Source organism: Pseudochaenichthys georgianus, chromosome 12 (genome assembly GCF_902827115.2).
Source record: "Pseudochaenichthys georgianus chromosome 12, fPseGeo1.2, whole genome shotgun sequence".
Classification (NCBI taxonomy): domain Eukaryota; kingdom Metazoa; phylum Chordata; class Actinopteri; order Perciformes; family Channichthyidae; genus Pseudochaenichthys; species Pseudochaenichthys georgianus.
The window spans coordinates 15,559,831-15,578,475 of record NC_047514.1 but is presented as its reverse complement, the minus strand read 5'-3'; the positions used below and the strand labels follow the sequence as shown (position 1 = coordinate 15,578,475).

Sequence of the window (18,645 nt, the reverse complement as noted above, 5' to 3'; positions counted from 1 at the left end):
AGGTGTCGGTCTCGTGGAGAGACCTTTAGCAACAAGGCCCCAATCCAGGGTGCCTCCTCCCTAGACTGTGACGGCATGGAGAGGCTCGGCCTGCTCCGCATACCGCCCATGGAACCGCTGGTGGCAGCCCACATCCTACCGAGGATGGGCCCGTCACCAAGCAGGAAGCCCACGCTGCCAGCAAAAACGGACCGATTCCAGTCAACTATGACTGAACGGTCCTACAGAGCCGCAGCATTGTCCGCCAGGGCTCTGAACGTTTCCTCGCTGCTAACCGCATACCAAGCGGAGCTCTGTGAGGATCTGTCGAGCAATCCTGGACCGGCCACTCTGGACGAGATGGCCGCGGTCACGGACATTTGTCTCCGTGTCCAACGCTGCGCCGTCCAGGCCACGGGCAAGGCAATGGGGATCATGGTGGTGCAGGAAAGAGCTAGATGGCTCAACCTCACCAACCTCCCAGACCGGGAAAAGGAAGATGTGCTTGACATGCCCATTGTTCCCGAGGGGATTTTCGGCTCTGCTCTCGCCTCCATGCAGAGGAAGTGCGAGTCGAAAAAGAAGGAAGACGAGGCCCTCCACCTCTGACTCCCTCGAAGGGTCCAGCCGCTGCCTTCGCAACAGCGGCCCTTCGCAACAGCGGTCCTTCGCCCAAGCTGCCCCGAAACCCTGCTAGGTTTAAAGTACCAAGACAGCAGAGGTCGCAGCCCACCCCGAGTCCCCAGCCCAGGCAGGAGACGAGGGCGAGTTGGCCTAGAAAGTCTCCGGTTCCGGCTGCAGCCCAGGCGCAGCCAACCCAGAATTTCGGCCAGCAGTCGAGGAAGAAGAAGCGAGCGGCCTGACAGCCCCTCCTTCTCCCCTCCGTGACAGAGCTGGAAGTTCTTTCCCCAGCTCTAAACGTGTTCCCGCTGCCTCGAGAGATGCCTCAACGTCATCCTCAAGTCCGCATAAAACACATGTCACACCTTTGTTGTTTTTTCAATAAACCATTTTCCGCTGACGCATCCAGGCTTCGGCCAAGGGCGCAGCTCAAAAAAATGAAAAGAAAAACAATAAACAGTCCGTTAACTATAAATCCCCTTCTGAGAGCAGCTACGGCCTCTCTCAAAAGGCGGATAATAAACGGGTCTGTGAAGGCACCACGTCACGCGCATGCGCAGTGACGGTGGGGATTGTTGAAATGGGGTACCACCGTGTTCAGACACTAGAGGGCCCCATAACACAACAAATAGAGACTCAGAGGGTATGAGATGTGACATCTCCGCTGGCTCTAAGGAGCATGCAGTGGAAGATGCTCACAACATCTGCTTGGGTTTTCAAGACAGTAACACGGGGTTACAGACTCCAATTCGCTGTCACCCCCTCTCGTTTCTCGGGCATTTTGTATTCACAAGCCCGGGGAGAGTCAGCCCATATTCTAGAAAGAGAGATCCTCTCACTTCTAGAAAAGAGGGCTATATCTATTATACCTGCCGAGCAGAGTCAGAGTGGCTTTTATTCCAAGTATTTCCTCGTTCCCAAACGAGGAGGGAACGGAATTCGGCCAATACTGGATTTGAGGGTTCTGAACAAATATCTAAAAAGATACAAATTCAGAATGCTCACTCACACATCTCTGCTGCGTCTCGTGCGACAAGATGACTGGTTTACATCAGTCGACCTGAAAGATGCGTATTTGCACATCCCAGTATATTATCCACACAGGAAATATCTGAGGTTCGCATTTCAGGGGATCTGTTACGAATACAGAGTACTTCCCTTCGACCTGTCTCTCAGTCCAAGAGTGTTTGTACGATGTACGGAAGCCGCGATAGCCCCGTTAAGACAACAGGGTATTCGCCTGGCAACCTACCTGGACGACTGGCTGCTTCTCGCACAGTCGGAGCAGGAGGCTATTACGCAGACAAATGTCCTCGTAAAGCACCTGTTCAACCTGGGTTTCATAATAAACACAGAGAAGAGCATGTTGTGCCCAGCACAGACTGTACTCTTCCTGGGTTTACACCTGAACTCGGTACCCTTTACTGCCCGACTGTCAGCAGAAAGAGTGAAAGCTTTCAGAGCTTGTCTCGCTCAATTCCAGCTGCGCAAACATGTTCTCTTCAGATCATGCCTGCGGTTAATGGGGCTCATGGCGTCAGCCATCCTGGTCGTACGACTAGGATGCTTACACATGAGGGAGCTTCAGCGCTGGGTAGCCGCCTTAAAACTAAACCCAGTGTCATGGCGCGCGGAGAGTACTGGTTACTGTGAAATGCGTAACGGTACTGCGCCACTGGCTGCACCCGACTTTTCTAGTACTTGCGTTCTCTCCAGTTACACATGCTGGCACGCAAACTGATCTTATGGAGCGGCGGGCGTCTCCTCTCTCTGAGAGCGACGCACGTACCAGGTGTGTTGAACCTTGGGGCTGACCTACTGTCCAGAGGTGCACCACTTTATGCAGACTGGACTCTACATCCAAGGATTGTGAGCCAGCTGTGGGTGCGTTATGGTAGAGCCGCGGTGGACCTGTTCGCATCAAAAGAAAATGCTCAATGTCAGCTGTTCTTTTCGATGCGCGACTTAAACGCACCGTTAGGCGTGGACGCACTCGCACACGTTTGGCCTTCGGGCCTTCTGTACGCGTTCCCACCCCTGGCTCTGATACCCCCAACTCTGGCCAGAGTGAGGGAACAACGCCACACACTTATCCTGATAGCTCCGCACTGGCCTGCAATGTACTGGCTGGCGGAGATTTATCAGCTGCTGTGCGGGCAGCCATGGCAGCTCCCGCTACGCAGGGACATACTGTCTCAGGCGGGGGGGGCGATCTTTCACCCACACCCAGAGCGCTTGGCCTTATGGGCCTGGCCCGTGAGTGGTACAACTTGAATACAGTGAGACTCCCTCATAGGGTGATAAACACTATTCAGAGTGCGAGAGATTCCTACACCAGGTCTCTCTAAGACAGTGCTGTTACTGGTCCTGGCTTCCGCCAAGCGAGCCAGTAATTTTCATGCACTATCTGTACATATTTTTTCACACACTCGGTTCACCCCAGGGCAAACGAGAGTGTTGTTGAAGCCCAACCCTGTCGTTATACCCAAGGTGGTTGGGTCATGTACCCCAATGGACATTGAGGCATTTCCTCCGCCGCTGGGTCCCTCCGGGGAACAGCAGCCGGATTTGCTGTGTCCAGTTCGTGCTTACGCACCTGTATGGACAGATCAGGGGTACTTGTCATAATGACCAACTCCTGGTGTCCTGGGCTAACCCTTATAGGGGCAAGCCTGTTACTAAGCAACGGCTCTTCCACTGTTTTGTGGAAGCAATTGCATTGGGGCCCATACGAGTCAGAGTTCGCAGGCACCCTTGGGTCCGCGAGCTCTTTCGACTCAGGGTCTGGCTGCATCCTGGGCTCTGTCTCCCATCCAAGACATTGGTGCAGCGGCGAGCTGGTCCTCGCCGCTCACTTTTGTCCGCCTCTTAACAGGCTGGACGTTCTGCTCCCAGTGTGACTCAAGCAGTGCTGGGCACCTGGTTGAGTCAGAGCTCTACCTTTTAAGTTCTGGTTGGTTTGGTGATTTTCGAGATAAGCTCGTCTGACAATACGGGAGCTACAATTTCCCATAGTGAGACATCGAACGGAGTGTTATGAATGAGAACTATAGGTTACTTACGTAACCCCAGGCCTCAGAGTAACATGAAGTGAGATGTCTCACCAGACGGCCCTCCTTGCTATGGTGAAGCGAGAAGAGGTGCTTATTTTGAATGACGCATGCGACGTAGCGCAAGCTACTTATAGGGGGTGGATTCCCTGACGCTGACGTCAAGATCACCAGCCAATCAGGATTGGCGTAATGAGATTGATGCTTCTGTTTGCTCCGCGATGAGGCGCGTCCCATAGTGAGACATCTCACTTCATGTTACTCTGAGGGCTGGGGTTACGTAAGTAACCTATAGTTTCTTCACATCATAGTATTTAGAAGTAGAGTATACAGTTACAACAATTACATCAACTAAGTGTTAGATTTGAGTGTTTCTACCTGTGTAGACCTCTGCCTCTGAGGGATCCTCCACTCGTTTATGCTGGATGATGTAGTCAGAGACTTTGCAGCCAATCAGAGGCTCCACGTCCATCCACTCCACGGCCACCATTGTGCTTGAGGGCTCCAGGTAAGGGGCTAGGCGCAAACTAAGGACAAGATTCAAGACATGTTAATAACATAAATATTAACAATGATATCAACAGGTAACCACTAACACCCTCATTTTGAATTTGTATTAAGTGTGTTATGTGCCTAAGGTATGGATATGAACCCTAGAATTGATGAGTAAGAATCCCATGTGGTAATGGTTATGTTAGAGTACAGACTGTCACACCTCTGCCTTCACACTACAGTATCTCATTGGACAACAGGATGGCAAACAGCAGCTTTAAACAAAACAGCATTCCAATGCCACCTGTTCTCCAGAAGTGTTCCCTGTGAGTCTTCCCTCTAATAGTTCAAAAGAGATAAAAGAACAATATTTCCATTTTGCCTGCCCTCCAGCTGTGTCTGTGACAATGGCTAAGAGAGGTAGGTTATCCCTCTTTCATAAAAAGGATGCGCTTGGATTTATCTTCACAGACAATCATAAAAGGTTCAGCAGGTTTTTACTGGCCTTACACTCCGGCACTGACCAGATTTGGAGATTTGCTTGCTGCAAGTTCTCATGACTGGTCTTTTTGTGCCAGTATGCATGGGCCCAGGGAAAACCTGACCAAAACTCTGGTTGTGGCACCACCCCATCATCTACAATTTCCCCACCACAATCCTCAAACCAGCCAATACCCAAACCACCGTAAGAGTCCACTTGTGCATGACTTGTGCAACATATTTTTGGTAAAGTATTGCTTAAGAGTTAAAAAAAACAATCAAATCACAAGGTCAATTTTCTAGCTGTTCTGGAGTTTATCAGGAGTCTGCCAATTTGTTGTAAGTTGAGTGAATTTCAAATGTATAAATGTTGTTTTTCTTCTCGTCTATGTTGGCTTAAAAGCTAAGGTGCCAATGTTAATTTGACCCTGGAAGCAGTGGAAGACTGGGAGCCAATTTTGACCCTGTTGCCACAAACTCCTTCATAAATCCAAAATCTGTGATATTTTAAATATATTAATAATATCCAGTCAGTATCCAAGGGATGGATCCTATTGACCAATACAATTGAAAATGCTTATGTACCTTGTAAGTACGATTTATGCGATTGTAACCTTGTGATGAAATGTCACTCTTTAACAACAATAACGGTGAACTTTTTGATTTTTAATTGGCAACCATTGACTTATATTTTATCCTTGTAAAGCTTTTATTGTTTTTCTAGAGTGGTGCCAATGAATGTTGCCTCATATTAACCCTGGCATGTTATATTCTAATAGCCATATTTGTTCATTCTTTAAAGACTCTTTCATTGTAGCCTTAAGATCTGAATGAATGCCCTCAGTTCTCAAGGCAGCAATGGGCTGGATGACTCAAGAGTATTATTAGGACACCTTGAATGAGAGAATGTTCTTTTCAGAGGGGTGTAAAGGCAGACTGACAGCTATTAGAACTTCTGGGACTGTGCTTGTTTCTACAACTTTCTCTAGTGCCCCATGAGTCAGTGGAGACTGGTGTGCACGTCCGTGTGCATATGTGTAGGCCTGCAGCTCTGTGGGGCATGGATCCATGAAATATCTCTTGTGCATGAATTACTGGGTGTCACGGTGTCACCTCACACTTACATTGGCTGCCTGAGGGGACTGCAGTTAGGCAGGCCATCTTTGCTGAAGGCACTCAGGTCACAGCGACACCAGTTATCAATGACATCGCCCTTTCCAGCACACCAGTATGAGCTCATTGTGGCGCTCTTGAAGGCCTGTAAAGGGTAACAGGTGAGAGAAATGCAATTATCCTGCGCTGCCTGTCCATCTTTGCTTCCCCCACCCCCATCTTCCACCAAGACCACCCTCTTCACTGGTGCACCCATATCCCAGAACACACACACACACACACACACACACACACACACACACACACACACACACACACACACACACACACACACACACACACACACACACACACACACACACACACACACACACACACACACACACACACACACACACACACACACACACACACACACACACACACACACACACACACACATCCATTGGAAATATTCATTTCCATTTCCCCATCCCCCTAAAATTAACCATAAACAGCAACATATCAAACCTCAGCCTTCCCATATGATCTGTGGGCATTCCAATATTTCTTTGCTTTGAAAGAAATGTCCTCTCTCTGACTTATAGAACTAAAACAGGTCTCACAAAGATAGTAGCACATGTACACACCCACACACCTACACACGGAGTGACCTTTTCAAACCCAACGTTCCCAATTACCGGAAGGCAGGAACATCTCACTAACATTGTCAAGCTTGGACTGTGATATCATAGATGCACTGTGACTTTTATAATGGAGATGTGAAAGCTGTGACACTCCGCACCTCCTCCATTCTATGCGTATGTTTGTGTGAGGATCTGTCGGTGTCGATGTGGGTCTGTCTGAGGGGAAGGGGAGGAGAGGGGGAGGGGTGCTAGAAGATGACATCATCTCCTAACATCCTAGTGCAGCTTCATTAACGGGCGAAAGAAAAGTCAAAGGCAGAAGCTCAGTCATCCTCTAAAAGGAAGGAACATGCCAATAGAACCGTCAAAGTAATAAAGTATAATGTCAGGGCTTTCCCTTAAGCCACATGCATGATAGACAGTGAGTTCAAGGGAGTTTGCAAGGACTGTGGCTCCCCCTGTCACACTATGGATCAATGGAGCACTCAGTTATTTATGTGCTCTAACTGGTTGGCAGTGCTGCCTCATGCAGACAACTTTGGAGATGTGCTTGATCATGGTCACAAAAATAAGACGCTGGAACCATGCAGAAACATTATCACCCGGTACCAGGCACAGTGTTTGTTCATACACCATGACATTCACTTATCCGAAAGCAAAAGAGTTGTTGAGAACACACACAAATCTTTAAGATGACTGTGAACAAGCATTGTGTGCACATGCACGCACGCGCGCGCACTAGGGTTGCCAGAAACTGACCATTATCAAAATCGATTATTCGGCAGCCCTGGAGAATAATAATCGATTATACGGAACCCCCCCCCCTGCGGGAGAGGAAAAAAAAAAGAAGAAGGAATTCCGTTGTTTTCTTTACTGGAACATGTTTAACAGTACAAACAACAAACAAGCATGTCATCACAACGACGTGGCCTTGAAGTGAAGTTGGTAATGACGGCTGTGCTGCGTCTTTCTCTGTAACCTCTTTGGCGTGCTTCGCACTCAAATGCGAACGCATTGTTAAGGTTGAGTTGTGATAGACCAACGTCTTTTCGCAGAGCTTGCATTTAACTTCCTTTGGACTTGTAAGTTCGAAGTAGTTCCACGAGGAGGAACTCTTTTTACCTGCCGCTTTGTTCATCTTTAGTCGCACGTGTGAGGGAGAGGGGGGGTGGGGGCGGTGTGTAGCGTGCTGCAGCAACAGTCTGCTCTGCACGCAGGCTTCCTCCAAGTTTACAGTAAAACAAACTGGTGGTGTGACCAATGACCATTTACAATTATTAATACTATTACTATTATTAGCATATATATATTTATATATATTTTGGTTGAAACTAAGCCAGAAAAAAAAAAAAAATATATATATAAATAAAATCGATTTTTAAAAATAATATTCGATTATGGAGACTGTAGCGAATAATCGAATAATCGCTGGCATCCCTAGCGCGCACGCATGCACGCACGCGCGCGCACGCACGCACGCACGCACGCACGCACGCACACACACACACACACACACACACACACACACACACACACACACACACACACACACACACACACACACACACACACACACACACACACACACACACACACACACACACACACACACACACACACACACACACACACACACACACACACACACACACACACACACACACACACAGACCTCTGCAGTGTGTTGATTAGTGAAAGTGACATTGAGATTACATAGTTCTGACCAGAGAGGCAGACAATTTGGCCAAAAAAAGAGTCAGGCACGCACTCAGAAGCTGATGTTAGCATTTCCACAACACTGCATCGTTAGCTGGTAAGGAGGCTCAACAGTCTTTCATGGGAACTGACTTCTTCCAATACCCCTTGTTTCACTCAAGGCTCTTGAGGTGGGAAAGTAACCACCATGAGCAACAGAGAAAGGAAGAGTGGCGTAAAGGAAAAGGACATACAGAACATCAACTAAATGAAGGTGTGAAAAAAGGAAACTCAACTCATTCCCCACCTTACTGTGGGACAGGAGCAGGATCCTTCAGCAGTGAAGGCTTCCCCAGTAGTTATCCTCCAACACAAGCCCCTCTAACTGAGTGTGCTGAATGAGCAGTTATTATAGTGGGTAAGCAAGCACTGTAATCCATGGCCATATAATAACCCCTTGGAAAACCAAAAAGGTGAAAAAGGTAATTACATTTCTCCCTCCTTCCCTGAACCCATGCATGTGACTAACTGCTGCCAGAAAACAACAGCAGCAGGGGTTTCGCCACCTCATGTCAATTTGAAGCAAGCCACAGACAAAAGAAAAAACTGGACTCAAGTCCTATGCACGCACACTGACTAGAAAAATATGAGGAATTAGAATTGACCGCTGCTGGGGGCAAAAGAGAGAGAGACCACAGGACCGCCATGCATTTACCAGCACCAGATTCCTAGAAAAACCCCATATGGGTCTGCTCGCTTGATTGCATGGCTGCACATGTGAAAAATAGACAAAGCGATTACCGCCATGTTTATGTTTGAAGAGTAATGCAAGCCAGTCTCCACTGGGTAAACAGGGAATCTAATTGTGGTTTAGAGAATGAAGTAGGGGGGTGTGTGGGGGGCACAGGAGGTAAAGCAGAGATGACGATTTAGAACAAAGTTAAAAGAAAAGTGATACATGTAAAGTGATACTATGTCGGATGTGTGGCCATAAAGAAAGCAATATGTCCGACTGTTGCAAGTGAAGTGAACAAAAATGCTTGTGTCAGTGAGGAAAATCGTTTAGTGAGATGACACACAGAGAGTATTTCTGTGTTTAATGCAGAGATAGGTCAGAACTGAAAAGAGGAGGATACCCTATACTGTATTGATTAACCACAGATCATACATTTCCCAGAAATACTATAGATCCATATACATTCTGTTACGGCAAATGAGGGGTAAGCAACCTTATCTATTAGGCTTCGTATTAGAAAAGTAAGTATTTTGATCAGAAAGGACCGATCCGAGCATTGACTGCAAGACAGACTTTATTTTTTTTGAGGACCACAGATGGAAATATTGCATCTCTTCTCTTTGCTGAGATTAATGTTTTTGTATGCATGGTCCTTCTATAAATAAATAAAATAAAATAAATAAATGCAGTCATGACAGATAGGCTTTCAGGAATTGGCAATACCGCTATGGTGATAATACCGCAGGGTTCTACAATTTAACAAATATACCACAATCCATTTCTATTGACCTTATCGATATTGAACAAATTGAGCTGGAATGTAATCGCCCCCTGCTTACTGAAGACAACATCAGATCAGCAACAACTACAAGCCTCGACATCATCTAAACCCAGTAGACTCACTGGCACCAAAAACTACTTGGACCTTTCACTTTGACTAACAAGAGGACAAGGAAGGCCATCGTGACCTCTTAATGTATTAATCTGTTTGTCTAGTCTACGCTGACCGTATTACTGTCCATTGTCAGAGGCTAATACACAAAAACACTGTCCAGCTGGCCCACACTATTGATTTATAAGATGATCACCAGTGGTGGTAAAGAGTGGTCAGCACACACAGGACAACATCAATGGTGACCTAAGTGCGTATTTTTGTGTACGTGTGTGTGTGTGTGTGTGTGCCATTTGTCTAGCGTTTCCAATCATTCAGAGCTAATGGTGTTAACAAAGGAACCAATGGGCTGCTTCTAAGAACCTTATCAGAAGTAGTACTTCCCGGAAAATGGAAGAGGTTTGGTTCACCCAGAGGTTGATAGGGGATTGCCGTGTCACTGGAGGGCCCTCAAACAGCACCAATTGGGTTCTAGTTGGGCCAACTCTCTGTTCGACGACGGTCTAAGCTCATCTGACCTTTCCAGCAAGTGGATTGACTGTGCTATTTTACTATGTGTTATCAAATAAAACTTGGTGAATAAACATTATAAATTATGAGAAAAGTTTGTCAATTTGGTTGTTAAACTGTTCTGTAGCCTAAAAGTCAAGTCTGATCTGCTGCTGATGTAATGCAAATGCTTTGTGGACTAAATGTTCACAATAACATAAACTCAGTTGCTCAGTTAACCCTACCTCCAGGAAGGTTATTCTGGCACTTGTATCAATTATTTTGTCCACCCAACCTCTATCAATGAAGGAACACAATATGTTGTAATGCAATATAGTTCAACAGCACCACAAACTACAACAGCCCAATCTCTGTACAAATGAACATCAACAAACTAATAACTGTAACTTTCATGAGGATATCATTTATTGCAAGGTCTTGTATTAGAATGTATTATTTATAGTTTGGTGAACCTAATACACTGGAGGGAGTGAAGTATTTACTGTCCAGAGAGAGTTGATATGAATCTGTGTAATGATCTATAGGAGTATGCGCTCTCCTTGGTACTGAAGGGATGTCCCTGGAATCAAAACTTGTATTTTTTCTTCCTGTGTGTGCATTCGACAATGAGTCCTGCTGGAGGTGTGTTGAAGACTACCACCCTGAGTTGGCAGAAACATTCATGCTGTGTTTTTGTATTTATTTATTTTTTCAATTTTTAAGTATCTTAATTGATACATTTCTAGTTGCAGGCTCAAAGGACACTAGGGAAACGTCTTTGAATTGTGTTCAATGTTATTTTCACTCAATCTATTACTGGATATTGGACTGGATAATAAGGTCTAGCAAGTCCCCCTCCCCATCGTAAATATACCTGTCCTGGTCTTGTGGGTAATGCTGCAACCTCTTTGGTTTTTGTGCAAATATGTAGTGTTCTTGTGGTTCTGCACCTACTCCTGCCCCCAATAAAATGCCTTAGACACGCCCCTGCGGGGGGCTGCAATAGTGCGTTATGGTGAGAGCATGACAGCGGCTATTGGCAAGATATAGAGCACTCTGACCTATTAGACTCACAACCAATTTGTTCAAAAGGTTTGCCATAACTCAGTCACAGCATCACAGGACATAGGACCACTGGCAAGCTCCACAAGCGTTAGATTATTTATTTATCCACTGAGGTATTTTTTCTCTGGCACTAAAACAGGAGTATCTGTGTGTATTTGCCTGCACACACCAGGCCTGTAAGCAAGACCACCTATTAGACGAGTGTAAGCCAATTCCAATTCCAAGATTAGTTCCAGTCAAATTCAAGTCAAGACCAGGTTCAAAGCAGACCAGGTTTGAAGCAGGCCAGGTCCAAAGGGAGGCTGTGGCTGAGTGGGTAGTGTGCTGGACTTCAAATCAGGGGATAGTTTGAGTCCCACTGCAGTCAGCATGTCGTTGTGTCCCTGCAAGACACTTCACCCCAAATTGCTCCTGTGGGGATTGTCCACAGTACCGAATGTATGTAAGTCGCTTTGGATAAAAGCATCTAACAAATGACATGTCATGTAATGTAATGTCCTTGAACAGAGCAACCTGAGAAATGTATCAAGACAAAGGTGGCGCAAATCTCCAACATTTTCTATTAAAAGAAACAAAAAAATCAATATGCTTTTACCAGAAAAACAATCAACAAACAAAAGACAATCCACATGCCCTTACTAGTTATCCATGCATATATTTTTAAGTTGTATTTGAATGGAATGTTATTGTGAGTGTTAACGGAAACCAAAACATTACACTTAAAACAAAAAAATGATATATTTTAACCAGAACAAAGTGTATACATTACTCAACAAAGTCCACAAACCTCAGTATGGCATTCATCCAGCAACTGTTGGACAGTGAGACGTTTGGATATGCGGAAATAGTTTTCTATGGAGAGGTTTTTTTCATTTCTTTCTATTAATCTCAATTATTAGTCAGCTCCATTGTAAAAGGTTAGAAGGAAATATATCATAGAAGCACATCTTAAAATCTGTGCGATTCAATAATGAAATAAGAGGTAAGTGAGACAAAACATTATTTTTCTATACAAGTACACCAACCCTTTTTAGGAAACACTATCCTATAATGGAAAGGTGAAAAGTGTCCCAGGTATTTTTTTATGCAAATCCTTAACTAGTCATTTTTAATGTCAGTACATGTACAACAAAATACTTTATTCTCCCCTTTGACAAAGCCACTTTGAGCAAAGATATTACTTCTCTTTGATTCGGTTTCTTTCCAGTCCAGGTTGTGGTCTTTTCAATGAAGTGGTCATTTCCTATTGTAAAATAAATCCCTCTCTGGCTTCATAATGAGGAGATTGATGTGGAACGGACATGACATGTCCTGTCAAACAGTCCGGCCGCCAGGGAGAGGCCACTGAAAGATGCAGCTATTGAGAAATACGGAGGGGAAGGAGCCAAAGAGAGAGTGACAGACAGGTGATGTACGGTAAACCTGGTATTATGCACACATAGACACATGCATACAAATAGGTAAACACGTAGAAGGTATGACCTCAGTATATCTTATAATAAGCTGGACAACTAAGCTGCTATTTTGATGGCTTCAGGGGATTTAAGGTAACAAAAAACAACTTCATCTCTGAGAAAGCTTTTGCAACATGGCAGCTGTCTTCCCAGATAGACCCAGCCAAGTAGAAAGTCGCAAGAAAAAGTGTGTGAGAAAGACACACACACACAAGACAGAGAGAGAGGGAGAATGAGCAGTGGCGTGTGTGTGTGTGTGTGTGTGTGTGTGTGTATGTGGAAGGACAGGTTGTTGTGTCGCTTGCTTCTAATGCAATTTACGTATGTGCCTTTCAGACTAGCAGCAGCAGTTGCAGCCAAGAGAAGAAGCGAAGGAGAGGAAAAAGAGGAGCAGAGTGATGGACTCCCCTCCCTCCCAAGAGGTCGATGACATCAATAAGAAGCTAATAATCCTGCCTCAAGCTACCTCAGAAGGGCTTGCAAGAACTATCCACTGCAGTCCACCCCTTCTCCTCCACCTCGTACATCTCAGTCTCCACATCCCCAGAAGACCACGGGTTGGGAAGGGGGAGAGAGAAGGATGGAAAGTGAGGTGTTTGGAAGAGAGGGAAAAGAGACATTTTGCTCTTCCTCATGTTTAGCTATCGATGAGGCGCACTAGGGATCGTCTGATATTGATTGTGCCTTCTTTTCTTTGGGGCTCTGGTGCTTGTTATGGGCGGCACGTACAGGTGGCTTTGTAATGTGTATGTGTGTGTTTGTGAGTGCATGAATGAATGCATAATGTGTGTTTGCCTTTTCGCCTCTGGTATTGTTGCTGCTTGCTGTAATTTCAGAAGGGAAGGTAATTAGATGCTTGATTGGGGGGAGCATGAACCCGTCTGCTCCCTATGGCGTGTGTGTGTGTGTGTGTGTGTGTGTGTGTGTGTGTGTGTGTGTGTGTGTGTGTGTGTGTGTGTGTGTGTGTGTGTGTGTGTGTGTGTGTGTGTGTGTGTGTGTGTGTGAGTCACCTGCAAACAGCTCTGCTTTGGTTTACACACGCACAAAGAAGAAATGTACCGGATGACATGTAGCTAGACAATGTCAAGATAAAGCCCAAACAGAGCTAATGTGGTAAACTAAATGTCAAGTGAAGCCACAGCCCCCTCCTACATTACCTTATGGAAAATGAATCTGATATAATTCACTTTCACTGCATGAAGATCCAAATAGTTTTTAAACAGGATGAATCATAATCACAACATGTGGCCATTAGGCTGATATTGCATTCAGCTGTGTATGCTTGTTTAGACAAACATACATTTCTTACACATCGACTTCCCCACAAGAGGAGAAAACTATGATGTCATCTTTGTATGCCCTCTGTATTACAGTGCTCATTTCCAGTGGTCACATTTAACCAACTGATGCCACCTAGAGGTGATTTGATACAACTGCATCAGGTAAAACGCTTCAGAGGACAATGGATGTGTATAATGTAAGAGGATTAATACATGACTACAGTACATGGCACAACATTGTATATAAGTGAAATATAACACTTCAATTATTTTGCGTCCTACACTCCCATGCACAACAGATTGCACCAGGCAGAAAAACATATGTGGAAATGCCTCACATTGACAGTACAAGTCTGTTTTCAGAAGACCTAGTATAATCACATGCCATCCAGTTGTACATATTTTAATAATAATATGCCATCATTCACCTCCGTATTATAATAGTTACGAATTTAAAAGAGATTCAGGCTTTAATGACATTGTATAGATTGTCTTCATCTTATGCAGAAATATTGTGCTTCATTAACTTCAACTATTAGTTTTGCTTTATGCTTCCAACTCTATGGGTTACAGTGGTTATGTTGCATCACATGTCTTGACTTGATTCAATTTGTCACTCTAGTTTTTACTGTCACTTTCTCAGTCATCCCTTTCAAGCAAACAAGCGCAAACACCCCCCACACACACACACACACCCCCACCCCCCACCACACCCCCACCCCCCCCACCACACACACACACAACACACACACACACACACACACACACACACACACACACACACACACACACACACACACACACACACACACACACACACACACACACACACACACACACACACACACACACACACACACACACACACACACACACCTCTTTGGTGACGTTGTCTTGGACCAGGCTGTAGAGGGGTACCACGCGGCTGACTTCCAGCAGCACAGGGATGGGGGAAGGCGGCTCTCCACTCCTGCTGTTACCGGTGCGGCCTCTCCCTGACAGCCCTCCCACCACGGCCTGGTGATGGCACAGGTGGCAGCCAGCTGGACAGCTGCCCTTCTCCTCACAGCGGATCTCCACGCCACTCACCATGTCGTCAGACAACAGCTGGCTCTTCTGCATTGCCGACAGGTAGCTGATGAAGGGGACCGACTTCAGCTCACGCCGCCCACCACCACTAACCCCTTGGTCTGTCGCCTCTGGAGGGTTAAACAAGAGAAGAAGGGAGGGTATGGGTAGGAGGGGGTGCAGATAAGGATAAACCAAGTTAACAAAAACAAGCATTTACTTTAGGGGATGAAGGAAAACAGCTTATTCTTGTTATATGCAAATTGTAAAAACAATCCCTGTTTCCCGTACTTTCTGTAATCTTTATTTCCATAAAACTATTTATGTATCTTAAAGTGTAAAATCTAAAAAAAGAATCACATTCCCTCAGTTGCATAATGCATCCACTTACTTTTACTTGCTGCCAAGGGGAAGAAGAAAAAACAACAACTAATTCCTTACTGTCATCAGCTTTCATAGACAAAGGATGAATGGGGTGGGGGGGGGTGTCACTTGCTTCTTTCAATTACCACTGTTTGATGTTATCACTGAAGTAAGAAGGGATTTGTTTCCCCCGATTTACTCTTTCAGTGGGAAAACAACACACCATGCGGAAAGAAGAGGCAGCAACAGAAGCAGGGGAGGAGTAGAAACAGGAGGAAATGATACTTTGGTGTTGAGTGTTTCATTTGGAGGACACATCAGGCCACATGTTACAGTGGAGCAGATCTCCCATCTGGGCTGATGTGGCAGATGTGCTTTAGTGTCAATTTGCTTCACAAGAGGAGAGGACACATGTGTGAGTTTTAAGTGATACGGTGTCATTTACAGTGAAAAATAACCATATTAAAATTACTGTATAATGATGTATCTTTGAGACATGACTCATATGTGAGTGGAAACCACACAGCATGTGAAATGTAATTGCACACATTTGATTTCACTCATCAAACCCTCGATGTTGCAGTTAAATACACTGCACATGTCTTATATATAGAGGTGTAGGTTGCCAGAGTATTAAGTAGCATACACCCTATGTAGATTAATGAAGCTTTTTAGTTGAAATTGAAGAAAAAAAACCTCAGCCCCTGACACAAGAGTATAAACACATACATCTGCAAATGTTTAGGTTACAATCTTACACCTCCATTGACGTTCATACAGAGGCACATGGATGTATGAAGGAGATTACCCATGCATACAGAATTTCATAAGCGTATATATGCACACACACAAAGACCAAGAAAAATAAGGGAAACCCTAAACCCAAAGGAAGTGGGTAAGAGAGCAGGAAAAGCCCTTGACATTACTCAAGGTGGGGTAATTGGGACCAATTAGGGTTAATATTTTAAATGACTTATTTCCTGTTAACCATTTTAATGATAGTGAAATCCAACATCCCTTAAACTACTGGCAGTGGCAGAAATACAGTGCATGAACCCAAATGTGTTTGTTTGAGAGACGGAGTGAAACTTGTCTAAATGTTTCTGCATGAGCAATTTCACTTGGACTCCTATAACATCAACAATATTAAATACGTTGCCCCAAGACATGAAAGGGGTGTGTACACTTTCAACCATTAATTTCTCAAAGACAAACACATGCGCTTTACCAGCAGGTATTTCAAAGTTACGAAAAAACAGAACACGGATGGGGGTGTTTTCAAGGACTCTTTTTTTGTAGTTATATTAGCAGGAGAAAAATACTATATATGTCAAGTATATTTGACATTACAACTATGCAATTTGAAACCAAAAGACTTTGATGTAACAAAAAATGCTAAAAATAATAATTCATGTGATTACATAGCAATACTGTAAAAAGTATGTTATATTGTACAAACGTTAATAATTAAAATGTGCATAGGAAGTTGTTCAATCATTTATATTTTTTAACACATTAAAGTATTGTCTAATGAAAGGGATAAAGATAAAGAAAACAAGTAAAGTTGCTTTTATAACATACAGTAACTGAGTTTTTTGACTTCCGTAGAAAATAAAATAGCTGTAGAATATTTTGGGAAATTACTGGGGTCATAAGTCCATTGGCTATAATAGAGATACTAAACATGTTTATCTAACAATAATTACATAGATAAACAAGTGTCATATCACATTTGTACACACAATCTGAACTTGAGGTCACTGAAAATGCCCAAAATCACCAGAAAGAACATTAAGGACATGACCCTGGTTTGTGTGAGGGAAATAATTGAATCAGTACATACAGTACATTTATTTATTTATATATGTCTATGCAGCTTACTCCTGGCGTGCATATGTACACTGGGAGGCAGTTGAAAGGGTGGTTGGTAACCTCATGTGCAACAGTATGTAAACAGGCTCAAGGGGTGGCCCAAGAGCCCAATTACATGCACTTCTTGAGGCAACACAGACATAGTAAAAAGAGCTGTCTTCACCCAGCTCCTACAATAAAGCCCTATAGCTCAGGTTGGCTGTGGATAGCCATTATAATTCACTCCAACCCCCCTAAACTCAATACAATTGTTTATATCTATGTAAACAAATGCATTTGATGAAAGATGTGGAACTGACATGTATTGGCGGAGAAAATAGCCAGGAGAAAACGTAGCCAAGGTAATGTGATTGTCAGTGTTTACATTTTTTAGACTTTTTTTTCAAGACTCTTAACTGTCTTATATTAAGGCTGGTAGCAACTGCTGTAAAATACAATTTCCATCAGGGATTACTATGTAAGTACTTTGTCTGTGTGTCTGTTTATTGATGTGTATGCAATGTAAAGTTCCATCTGAACAACAGTGACACCCTTCACAAGGAGAAATTAAATAGGACCATGTGTATTTTTGGAGTGGCTATTCATTTGGCCTTTTAATTAACTTATAAACAATGACATCTCTTTGCTATGTGGAGTTATTTGGTGGTGGCTGACACTTGGCTATCATCAAACATAGTGAAGAGATAAATGGAGTGAATTTCCTAGCCATTGATCGTGCACTGCCTTTGTTCATTACAACATCTTTGTGGACTTGTTGCAGTATAATTACTCATGAGGGACACGTCGCCTCTGGCCAGGGCTATGTTGCCCAGGCAACAACAGCAAAGGTGTCAGATGTCTTCCGAAGCAATTGAGTTCAAATGTTGTTAGATGTGGATACTTTTGGCATTGTTGTTTTCACTTTATTAAAACAGCTGCTTGTGCTACATGTTGCACCGTTTTCCGATTTGAGCAAACGCTTGTTAGTAGTTCATATTCTTGTATATAATTGTACAAAGTCTTTCACACATTTGTATCTGTGTGTGACTTGTACAATGTCAACAAAGTCTACTTCATTTCACCTTTGTAATATCTTTCCATTAACTATTCAAACATAATTTACTCTGTGATGGCCAGTTAATAGGGAAATACAAATACATATACATGTATTGAATATGTTAAATAAATTGAAAAGGAAATAAACTAGTAGTTTAAAATAATTTTGCAGTGGGTTACTTACTTCTAGTTCTTCATTAATAACTTCCCAGTGATTTAAACAGTTGTAGTAATGCTTTTTATATTTAATTTGTTTATGTGACCATTACTTGTAATTTAACCTGTTTAGTTCGGTTTTGACAAGTGAAAAGGGGGCTAAAGAGGTAAAGTTATAT

The 18,645-nt window shown here is 43.9% G+C and overlaps 1 protein-coding gene across 2 annotated transcripts in view; it reads right to left on the bottom strand.

The window, feature by feature from the left end:
• Positions 1-18,645, bottom strand: part of LOC117455880 (astrotactin-2-like) — a 337,211-nt gene that overhangs the window by 36,024 nt on the left and 282,542 nt on the right. For both annotated transcript variants that reach the window (XM_034095512.1, XM_034095513.1), the window contains 3 exons: positions 14,849-15,171; positions 5,747-5,880; positions 4,029-4,177 (listed from right to left, as the gene is read on the bottom strand). In XM_034095512.1, the coding sequence (XP_033951403.1) occupies positions 4,029-4,177; positions 5,747-5,880; positions 14,849-15,171 (606 nt within the window). The remainder of the gene's footprint in view (positions 1-4,028; positions 4,178-5,746; positions 5,881-14,848; positions 15,172-18,645) is intronic.